At 38.2% G+C, this 11,846-nt stretch overlaps 1 protein-coding gene and 1 long non-coding RNA gene across 2 annotated transcripts in view; one reads left to right on the top strand and one right to left on the bottom strand.

Annotated features, from left to right (window-relative positions):
- The window catches only part of LOC102249734, a 13,265-nt gene extending 12,824 nt beyond the window's left edge, over positions 1 to 441 (top strand). Inside the window, exon 3 of the long non-coding RNA XR_001362574.1 lies at positions 247 to 441. This is a non-coding gene — a long non-coding RNA (uncharacterized LOC102249734). The remainder of the gene's footprint in view (positions 1 to 246) is intronic.
- A 693-nt stretch (positions 442 to 1,134) lies between these two features.
- On the bottom strand, positions 1,135 to 11,281 carry AKIRIN1 (akirin 1). The gene is made up of 5 exons (XM_005868685.2): positions 11,272 to 11,281; positions 8,627 to 8,767; positions 6,551 to 6,685; positions 4,715 to 4,786; positions 1,135 to 4,116 (listed from the first exon to the last, which is right to left on the bottom strand). The coding sequence occupies exons 1-5, from the start codon at positions 11,279 to 11,281 to the stop codon at positions 4,106 to 4,108; spliced, it is 369 nt and encodes a 122-aa protein (XP_005868747.1). The 3' UTR covers positions 1,135 to 4,105.
- Positions 11,282 to 11,846: the final 565 nt, after the last annotated feature.

Below are 11,846 nucleotides of genomic sequence, written 5' to 3'. Positions count from 1 at the left end.
GGGGGGGCATAAGGACACATGTAATACCTTAATAAAGAAGAAAAACAAAGTAAACCTTCCTCACATAGACTGGATACCTGGTTGTGTGCCATCTGGATGACCCAGGGAACCTCCAGCCTTCAATCTGAATTAAGAAAGTTTGGGACTATTCCCAGCCATAGGCAACAATAAATCCCTTTTAGAGGTTAAGTATCTCATCCTTGTACTGTTTATTTCTACAAGTAACTTTTCAAATATACTGTCCAGCTCACAGATAACCTGGCATGAAAAGAGAAAAGGCACTATAAACGACAATCAGTAAAAACAACAGAAACATGAAGACTTCAGGTATTAAAATTTTAGACAGCTTTCATACCCTCCCTGCAATGAAGTGCTAATTATTTACAAGTGTGGATTGGGGTGCTTAGCTAGAGCTCTTTCCCTAAGTAAACTTGTTCCTTTCTTCCTGAAGGTGTCAACCTTATCCAAGATCCAGTTTAACTGCAGCTATAGAAGGCTGCAACTGTTCTCAGAAGCTGTTTTCAAGGAATCACCACGACAGCAAAGAAGTCAGTTCTTAAGAACAATATTTAACCAACTCTCTTTAAACTCATGCTATGTTCTGATACACATGTTCTCATAATCCACTTTTGTATTTAAAATTTCAAAGTTAAATATGTCGAAGATAAAATAACTAGTCATTCTAAGCCTTTCCCCCTCTAATAGTATACTCCCTGTCCCCATCCTTTAGAATCATTGCTCTAAGTTCATTACTTTTTCTATAACTCACTTTGGCAGTCAATTTTCATTTGTAGAAAGAGGCTTTTTTCATCACACTTCAAACTGATGTGTAACTCCCCTAGGAATGATAAATTAGGACGTGTCCATGACACGTGGTGCTTGTCGTTTGTGAGCTTTTCAAATGCATATCAATACTACAGTGCAGGGGCTCACAAACTTTTCTGTAAAGGGCCAGAGAGTATTTTCAACTCTGTGGCCCATACTGTCTGTCTCTGCAGTTGCAGTGTGAAAGCAGCCAGATGCAAATGAATAGGTGTGGCAGTGTTCAAATAAAACTTTATTTACAAAAATAGGCCAGTTTGCTGGCCCCTGATTTAGTGAATAACAAAATACAGATTCACTGAAAGGCATCACTGAATTCATTTATCATTCATCTTTTATTGTTTTCTTAGTCAAACACTTAAAAGTACAAATTCTAATAAGAGAATGTGAAATTTTTTTGTTAACAAAGGGCTCTTCATACTGGAAAGTTGAGAATCACTGCTGCAAAGGAAGAATTTGGTCTTCAGAGCTGATGATGACCACTGTAAAGAAACCTCCTGTAACATTTTCAAGTGCATAGCCTATGTCCCAAGCTGTGCTAAATACTTTATTGACATGAATTAATTTAATCTTGCATTTATTTGAAAACAAAAACCCAACGATGTACATACAATTAATCCTTGTTTTACAGGTTAAGAAAACTATGGCTCAGAAAGTTCAGTAACTTGGCAAGGCTCACATAGTAAAATAGTGGCAGGGCAGACTAAAGTCTAGGGTTACAAACATCCAAAGGCCATTCCTTTAACTGTTACACTAACCAACCAATCCTTCCTGGTGGGCAGAGAAGATTCACCATGTGTGGAAGCTGGCCCAAATTCTTATATCCCCTGATGTTCTTCTTGGGGAGCTCTTACCAATTATCACTGCCTCAAAACTTTGATCTCCCCTGAACTCCTCTAACTTAGGGAGGGACACTTACTCCTTAGATTGTCCTTAAACTCAAGGCTTTACTTAAAGAGGATAACAACTAAAACAAACACACAAAATATTTTAACTCACTAAATATGGCTGTTCTGAGACCACTTCTTCCCTGGACCTTGACCTATCCTCATGAGACAAAGATACTTTCCTACATGGGAATGTGCCTTAGTTCAGATTCTAGAAATCAAGGTCTAGAGAAAACTCCTTTTGCTAATCTAAGGCCTATCTTACAAGTCTCCATTTTCTGTTCTAGGATCTGTCTTTTACCTGGATAAAACACTAAGCAAACATGTCTAATCCCTTTAAAGGAGATCCCCAAATCCAACCATGGTGGTGTGGTCTTACCATGTGGCCCCAAAAAGCAACCATATCATAATACAATAGCATGTCATTTTCCTTACCGAAACTTAACTCTATTTCCCAGACAGAAGCTATTCAGTAAGAATGGGGCTGACACTCACAATACTGAGTGAGCACATCACACTGATTCTGTAACAAGAAGACTTAAGTGAGGCAGTGTTCCCTGTTCCTGATCCATCCTTCAGGACTGCTGATGGCCCCCACAGCTGCCCTTCCCTTGTTTTGGTGTGGCTATCCCACTGTAAGGCCACTCCCATTACTGCCACTATTATGTTCCTCTTTTAGGAACAAGTGACTACCCTGGAAAAAGAAGAGATGAAACAAATTGCCCTTCAAATATGAATTAAAATAATTCTTTAATTATCAAAAGATCACTGTTGGGCTTAAAAAAAAAAGTCTGTAACTCTTAAATGTAATGTTAAACTGAGGAAGTGGTTATAGCAGCCTCACATAAATTATTTTAATAAACATCATCACAGTATTAAGAAGGCAAGGTAAACAAATAGCTTAAGTATTTTATTTGTTTGCAACTAAGCTTGTTAACACTATATAATGAAAATGTACAAAGAATAACGTTGCAGTTTTTGGTTAGATTTAAGTCAAAGACATTCATTAATAAGGAATCTTCCAATGTGAATATTCCAGAAATTAAGCCATCTGATGAGAACTGTCTCTGAATATTACCTTACTTTGGAAGGTATTGGCATACATTTTAATTACACTCAGATTTTTCAAAATAAGCTGTAATTAAAAAAACTATTCTATATTCAAACTAAAACAATTTTAATAGAACTTTCCTTTCCAGAAACGATAATAAACAAAACAAGGCATTTGTAAAATGTGGTCCTGAACAAGTCACAGTAAAAAATAAATGTATACTTAACTCCCCCCTCCTCAAAACAGAGGCTTACTTTCTGTTCCTCAGCTTTGAAAACAAGGTGAAGAACAGTCTGTAAGCAACTTTGGGCAGGGGGTTGCCAAAACAAAGCTCAAGCAGTTGAACTTGGACACCTCTTAAAAGAATTTGGGAGAACCTGACCGAAGGATCCAAATCTGTATGTAATAACTGATGCAAAGGTGAAGTGGCTCCTCCCAAGTAGCAGTGCTGCCGGGGCCTGGCCCAGCCCCAGCCCATGCTCACCTGGTCGATGCTCCCGAGAAAACCCTGATGCTCCTGCTCTGGGGAGACTTTTTCTGTTTAGAGGTTCAGTGTCCAGGGAGCTCTGTGTGTGAGTGAGGTGAGCACAGACTCCACATGGGTATTTTAAGGCTTGGAGTCAAAGTATCTTTCCAATACAGCTAGGCAGATTCCATGTGTCAAATGGCCCATCTCCAGTTTATTTTAATTCCTCACCACGCATTTACAGACCTAGGACCACAGACCTTTGCTATGTCATCATAATCACATCTGATGTCCATCCTAATGTATGATTCATATTCTGTGCCTGAAAACAGTCCCTGTATTTAACAATACCTACACATAAAACAACCCACTGTTACCACTTACATGGTCACAAAACATTAATGATCTTCTGTAGATCAAGCAAATGTTTTTAACCATAATTGTCGTGCATCAAATTCACAGCCAGAATCCCCAAGATCAAAAAAAAATTTGCACAATACAAATAATAACTTAAAATACACATACATACATATACATACACTCTCACACACACTTCTTACAGAACTGTGCTTGGGGAAACTCCATTTGTTGAGTGCCACTGAGGGCATATTTTGCTAAACTGCTGCTCCAGGTATTTTGCTTCGAAAATCTATCACAGTAGGGCACAGCTGTTTATTGGATGAGCAGAAAAGAAAGATATGCTTGTGGCAACCAGAAAGTTTTAAGGTCTTTCAAGTTGTATAAAATGGACCTGCAGAAACCTTTAAGTGTTCTCAGGATGCAAAGTTGGAGCTGAAATGTGATATCAAACCAGTTGCAAAAAGTGCACAGCAGCCATCTCTTGAGGTCAAACCTGGTACCCAGATATGCAAGAAAGTTTCAGGACACATCTATAAGTTAGGAATAAAAACACAAAAACGTGTAAAAATATTAAAAAATATAGTGTTGTGCTTTTTAAATAACAACCAATGGTAAATGTGATAAGCTGCATAGATAATATGAATCACCACTTAAAAGGTCCTAAATTCTGAAGAATTTAAGAAATCTGAGTCAGGTTCAGTGGATATATAGTTATTATAATTTATGTTTTGAGTACCTGGTAGTTGCAACATGTTTAGAAGTAAGAAATTCTGTCCACACTCTTGACAAGTTAGTCTAAGAAATCAACTTTCATAAGTTAACAATTGAAACTACCTTTCTGAGGAAAAGCCAGGTAGACTACCTAGGTGTCAATCCTGGCTGAACCACTAGCTACGTAAGCTTGGACAAATTAACTTCTTTAAGTGCTACTGTTACTAGTATAATGGGGCTAACAATAATAGTTCTTCCCTCATAGGGTTTGGCATGGTGCTAGGCATGTAAATATTCTTTACGTGCTAGCTATTATTTTACTTCACAAGGGCTTTTTGCTATCAGGAGACAAGGTACTCAGTTTTAAAATTTTGCTCTTGGAAGTTGGGTAATTCAAAGAAACTTGGCAATACTTACAGCTGGTGGGCCTTGTCCCGTATCGTCGCATAATCTGGTCGTGTGTGAATTTCACAAAAGATTCATATTGTTCTGTGAGGGAAAAGACAGTATATACTATTCCCGGAAACTCTCCCCAGTTTTCAAGAATCAAGTGTCAGGATCACATCTAGCTTCCCTGTTTATTTATTCCCAGGACCTCCTTACAACAGTCACTCTTGAGATTTGTTACTTCCTCTTAGATGCCAGACCCAAATCCCTGGCTCCTAGATTTAACCACTATCACCTATAACAGTGATGGCGAACCTTTTGAGCTCGGTGTGTCAGCATTTTGAAAAACCCTAACTTGACTCTGGTGCCGTGTCACATATAGAAATTTTTTGATATTTGGAACCATAGTAAAACAAAGATTTATATTTTTGATATTTATTTTACATATTTAAATGCCATTTAACAAAGAAAAATCAACCAAAAAAATGAGTTCGCGTGTCACCTCTGACACGCATGTCATAGGTTCGCCATCACTGACCTATAACATAACATTTTCCTAATAATCTTGTCCCTGCTGTAACTCTATCCCCTACTAATGGCTTCCTAAGACAGACAGACATGCTCACTTCTACGCCAGTAAATTTTAGGATATCTCCTATAAAACATGAAGCTTGAAGCCCTTTACTGCACTCTACCATGGCTATAAATTTCATCATACACATTGAGTGAAAAGGTGGGATGGCTAAAAGCTAGGAGAAAATTCCATTCTACCTAATTATAGTTTGCGCTACAGAAGTGCTTTAGAGCCAGCTGGTCTGAACAATTTTGGGGTGGTGGTAGGAGAGGAGAATGATATACAAGCGTTTCTTCTTATAATATACACTAGCGGCCCGTTGCATGAAGAGATTCATGCAATAGGCCTTCCTTCCCCTGGCTGCCGGCACCGGTTTTGCTCTGGCACCCGGGACCCAGGCCTTCGCTCCAGCCTCAGTGGAGAAGCCAAGCCTCTTCAGTCTTTGCTCTGTGCCTGCATATGCAAATTAACCGCCATCTTTGTTGGGTTAATTTGCATACTCATCCTGATTGGCTGGTGGGCATAGCGGAGTGACACCAATTTGCATGTTTCTCTTTTATTAGTGTAGATTATTAGTATATTAAAGAAGTTCTACCATAAAGAAATCCATTTAATTTTGTTGCTAACCCCAACAGTTCTCAATTTACAGCAGGCCTATTAACATTCTGAGGCACCACATGGTGTGGGTCATCAAGTTAGGAAACAATAGTTAAAGGAAGAAGTTGTTGCCTAAAATCTCTCTGATCACAACACCCTCCTCTTTCACTTAACAGGTACTTTCTATTCCTGAGTCAGATCCCTGCCTTTCAGAAAAGGCTCTAACTTGTTGCCACCATTAATCACTCCTTTTGTTCTTGCCTAAGTGGTGCTTTCCAAACTTTATTCTAATGTACCTCCAAATCATAGGAAGCCTGACTTCCCACACAACCTAAGTGACTCTCACCAGGAAGTCTGATTATGTTAACTATACTCCACACCTCCCAATCATCTATTGATGGTTAGCACTATCCCAACCACCAGTTCACAAGCCAGCCAGCCCAAACAGTCTACTCAATGCTTTTGTTCATATGAAAAATTCTCAGAAAAGCTTGGCTTATCTTTTTTCAGAAATGTAAATAAAAAGTCCTTCCATATAATATATAAATGAAACATGTACAATCACCAAAAGGAATAACTTAATAATCACAATTCATTAAGTCTTCTTGAAGGATGTCCTCCTAAGTTATTTACTTAATTGGGGTTAATCTTTACTGAACCTTATTAACAATGGCGTAGCCACTACCTCAGCCTACCTTCTAGTTTGGTATTGAGGATTTGCTCATACTCCTCCCGAATTTTATCTTCATAGTCTTTTAAGAGACGCTCACATATTATTCCAACTTGTCGGAGAGTAAAGGTGGGCTGGTCCTTCTTCATCCAGGAGGAACCTAGCCAAAAGACAAATCTAGTTTACAAATTCTAGTTCTAAAGTTCAGAATTAATAACTTCATGCAAACAGTCCTAGGATATAAAAATTGTTTATAAAAATGATATTTTCACTAATTTACATGGAATATTTCCACAAAATTCTCCAAGTTTCTGACATTTGTTTACAAAGCAAGGACAAAGGTAAATTGAGAAGAGAAACAACATGTATCCAAGTATGCTAGCTCATCTGTATACAAAACAATAGTTCTGATGCCATAACAACCAGAGCCCACTCAATGCTCTCTTGGTCAAGAATAAGAAAAAAAGTTTAAAGCTGATATAAAGCCTCTAGTTTAGATTAGGAAAAGTAGATTCACTGCATGAGAGCTACCCAGATCCTTGGAGATCACTAGACCTATGTTTAACCAAGGTGGTGCATCATAATTACCGGTGGAACTAGTTCTGGGGTAGGGCTTCAGAATCTTTTAAGTTCCATGGGTGATTTTGATAAGAAAAAAAGTTTGACACTTATGGAGAGCAAATGACTTGCTCAATATAAAAAATTATTAGCAAAGTCATTGAAATATGAATGAAGGAGACAACCACTATACATCTCATTGTTGATCCCTTTTGAATCTGGGCCGAGAAGAGTTAAATGTTTATAACATAGTAGTTAGGAACCAAAATATCCACTGGAAAGCCAGAAAACATGGAAATTGACTTCCTAATCATGATTTTTTTAAAGCAGTTCCATTGGTAATCCAGTTCTGATTTGTTTTTCAAGGCTTAGCCTGAAATTTGTTTCTTTGGCCTTTAGTCTATAAAAATATTCAACAGCCTTAAACAAATAATTTTTTTGCTTAAACCAATTTTTTTATCTACAAATGAAACAACCAAAATGTCTAGCCAGTTATTATCTGTACTTGTTTCTCTACCCATAACATATTCTATTACTTCAAAATTAGCTCCAGCCAGTTTGGCTCAGTGGATAGTGTGAGCCCATAGACTGAAGGGTCTCAGGTTTGATTCCAGTCAAGGGCATATACTGGCTGCAGCCTGATCCCTGACCCTGGTTGGGGTGCATGCAGGAGACAATCGATGTGTCTCTCTCACATCGATGTTTCTCTCTGTCTTTCCCTTCCCCTTTCCACTCTCTCTAAAAATCAGGACTAACAAAAACAAAATTGTATTACTAAAATTGAGACTTGTTAGCTATAACCATTGAAAGGTCTACCACTTATGTATGTGCAAGAGCAATTAGAAAAGGGGCTCAGAGCCAAAACCTCTGGGTTATAAGATAATTTTTAAAAAAATATATTTTATTGGTTTTTTACAGAGAGGAAGGGAGAGGGATAGAGAGTTAGAAACATCGATGGAGAGAAAGATCCATCAGCTGCCTCCTGCACGCCCCCTACTGGGGATGCACCCGCAACCAAGGTACATGCCCTTGACCAGACTCGAACCTGGGACTCTTCAGTCTGCAGGCCGACACTCTATCCACTGAGCCAAATCGGTTCAGCATCAGAGAATTTTTAAAAAATTATTTGCGGTGCCCTGACCGGTTTGGCTCAGTGGATAGAGCGTCAGCCTGCAGACTGAAAGGTCCCAGGTTAGATTACGGTCAAGGGCATATACCTTGGTTGTGGGCACATCCCCAGTAGGGGGCGTGCAGGAGGCAGCTGATTGATATTAGTCTCTCATCGATATTTCTCTCTATCCCTCTCCCTTCCTCTCTGTAAAAATATCAAAAAAATATATTTAAAAAAAAATTAGTTGCAGTGAAAGTGACATAAAGTGAACAATTTAGCATAGTCACAAGGTTGTACAACCACCATCTCTATCTAGTTTCAAAACATTTCTACTACTCCCAAGTAACACCACTTACCCATTGAGCGGTCCCCATCATTTTAAGTACCATTTACAAACTCTTAAATGGGCTGTGCAAATTAAAGTATACTTACCTGGAGAGCTAGGCGCTGTGAGTGCTGAGGAGTGAGGCTGACTTTCTGAAGTACAAGCTTCATTCTGATTAAGAACAACTTCTAATTGTCTCCACCTCTGGTAACGACTATATTCTTGTTTTATGTTCTGAAAAATTTGCTCTAAATAAAAAAAGAAACACACTTGAACATTCACTTGAGTCACTTCTTATCCTTCTCCCCATGTAATAAATATTAACAAGAAAAATATTTATACTGAATAAACCATTCCTCCTATAACCCCCAAAGTGTGCCCTCTTATTATCACTATTTCAACAATATGTAGAGTAGCAATTATTTTGGCATATGCCACTCAGACAGTTCTCTTTGCTTGTTTCCAGTGACAATGAAGACCAGAGTTACTGTTTGCTGTAGCATTAACTACAACTTACAAGGAAAAAAAATCTTTCACCTAATAGGGAACTATTTTTTATCTTCCTTAAGTTGCACAATTTCACAAATCAGGGTACTAGGGGTGAGTCTCTTACCACCCAAGGCCTTCTAACAGTGAAACTCTTGTCCTGTTTGGACTCAAGATCTTTAGAGAAGAGGAAAGCAGAAACCATTATATTTATAGCTAGAGGAAGATCTGAAATTTATTGCTTGGAATTCATGAACAGGACTTAAAAGAGAATTTTTTTAAAAAAATATATTTTATTGATTTTAGAGAGGAAGGAAGAGGGAGAGAGAGACAGAAATATCAATGATGAGAGAGAATCGTTGATTGGCTGCCTCCTGCACGGCCCCTACTGGGGATTGAGCCCGCAACCCAGGCATGTGCCCTTGGCCGGAATCGAACCTGGGACCCTTCAGTGCGCAGACCGACGCTCTATCCATAGAGCCAAACCAGCCAGGGCTTAAAAGAGAATTTTTTGATTTTATAAGAGGCAATATTTGGTAGGATTCAGGTTACTATTCTGAGTCAAGGTAATAAAAAAACAAACACTATTAAAAGGAGTCCAGGACACACAAGTACTAACCACCTTGAAGTACATTCTTAGAGACAACACAGAATCTGGAAGGATGTGGTTTGCAAGTTTTTTTGTTTGTTTTTGTGGTAGAATGTATATTCACTTTTCAGATAATAAAGGCTCCTAAAACCCAGAAAATTATATTACCCACCCCAACTCACATTATTCTAATGTATATCTTACTCTAGGTATGTTATTATTTTTTAATAGGGAGGGGGAAGTGTTAACAATTCAATTTGCTTCTTCCTAGATGTGTGACTATAACCTTGGGAAGTCATTCAAGATCTTTAGCCCAGGTCTTCAGTATAAATGCTAAATGTCTGCCCAATAAAGTTGTGAGAATAAAAAATCGAAGATATTAATAATGCTATAACAAATGATGGTACAAGCCCAGGAACTGATGAATTCAAAGTAGCTCCACACATAACTAAACACTCAGCCTAAACACTGGAACAATGCAGTATTTAGCAAAGCTTTCCTTTAAGAATGCTGTAAAGTTCATGTGTTAGATCTCTCAATTTATGAAGTCTTTGCTTCATCTTTAAAATATATTCTCCAAGCACACATCTGCCAGATGCAATACAAGGTTGTAATTGAAAAGACTTGAAACAAGAAAGAAAAAGTATGAGGACAAGGCTCATGAGAACAGAAGATCTTTGATAAACCTTTCACTGCCTCCTGCATGGCAAAGTGAACAAATGGAAAGATACAATTTTGAGGATGGTAGAAGGATTAGCAAGTCCAAGAATCTAAACATGGTACACACAGGAGAAAAATAAGGAAGCAGATGTGATTTTCTTCCCAAGAAGGCCACATGTAACAGGCAAAGGCATCTAAAAAAAAAAGAAAAGAAAAATGCAACTTTCTGCTCTGGCCTGCTCTGGGTGAACGTTGGTTGAGCATTGTCCCATGCACTGAAAGGTCCCTGGTTTGATTCCAGGTCAAGGCACATGCCCTGGAAGAGGGCTTGATCCTGAGCAGGGGTTATGCAAGAGGCAGCCAATCAATGTTTCTCTCTCTCTCCACACCCTTCCTCTCTCTCTAAAAATCAATAAAAACATTTTTTTTAAGAAAGAAAGAAAATTGCAAATTTCTTTTTTTTAATATATTTTTATTGATTTAAGAGAGGAAGGGAAAAGGAGAGAGAAATATCAATGATGAGAGATTTTCATTGATAGGCAGCTTCTTGCACGCCCCATACTGGGGATGGAGGCCACAACCCCAGGCATGTGGCCCTGACTGGTAATTGAACCAGGACCTTCTGGTTCACAGGTTGCCCTTCAAACTAGCCACACCAGCCAGGCAGCAAATTTCTTTTGTAACAGTGGATAATTTTAATCTTTGCCTCTCATTATTTGAGGTTGTGCTTCTATGTTTTATCAGACTAAGTCCATTATTTTTCCAATTCCATCTCCCACTACAACCCAGTTGCATTAAACTATCCTTTTCTTCATTTGTGGGTTTTCTGGCCTTTTCTCAAGCAATTTTGCTTTGCTTGAAATGGGGCTGTTTCTCCCCTTCCAACATTTAAGACCCAGCTAAAATGCTACCTCATTTGGAAGTTATTCCTGCCCCCAATTCATGATCAATTAATGCTTTTCATCTACTCACTTCATGTTTACAAATATCTTCGAGTTCAACAACCCCCCTCCATACCTCCATCCATCCACCTCACTCATTTAAGCAATAAAATATTTAATTTTATAGGCTTTTACCACAAAAAGTGCTGTGACACATATCTTTTTCTGAAGTAAAACATTTCTGAGAGAACTGCACAACCTTTGAGATAATGACTAGGATGTTACAGAGTGGAGACATTGATTTTTAAATGCACTTTTCTATTAATTGGCTTTATTCTTTCTACTTGTATAGCAACTAATATTTCCTCCCCCATATTTTTTAACCCAGAAGGGTATCTTTCATATAAGCCAAAGCACTAATAAATCATTCATACTTTGTTTCTTAACAGAACCCTATTCTAATATTCATTAAGAAACATAATTGATCAATCTTTACAAATGAATACTTTATTTATTTTTTAAAACTTCACTTGAAAAGAAACCAAGATGGCAGCATAGGTAAACACCGGAAATTGCTGCCTTGCACAACCACTTCAAAAATACAACTAAAAGACAAAACGGACATCATTCAGAACCACAGGAAGACTGGCTGAGTGGAAATTCTACAACTAGAAGGAAAGAGAAAAGCACACTGAGACTCAGAGGAGGTGC

The sequence above is a fragment of the Myotis brandtii genome, unplaced genomic scaffold (genome assembly GCF_000412655.1).
Source record: "Myotis brandtii unplaced genomic scaffold, ASM41265v1 scaffold274, whole genome shotgun sequence".
Classification (NCBI taxonomy): Eukaryota; Metazoa; Chordata; class Mammalia; order Chiroptera; family Vespertilionidae; genus Myotis; species Myotis brandtii.
Note: the sequence above shows the minus strand (reverse complement) of the source record. Positions and strands in the feature narration are given on the sequence as shown.

What these genes read in the sequence shown, in the direction of transcription:
- AKIRIN1 (XM_005868685.2), bottom strand. An exon ending in CACAGCGCCTAGCTCTCCAG is followed by an intron (nt 6,686 to 8,626) that starts GTAAGTATACTT and finishes TCTTTTGGCTAG; the next exon opens with GTTCCTCCTGGATGAAGAAG. An exon ending in CCTCAATACCAAACTAGAAG is followed by an intron (nt 4,787 to 6,550) that starts GTAGGCTGAGGT and finishes TTTCCCTCACAG; the next exon opens with AACAATATGAATCTTTTGTG.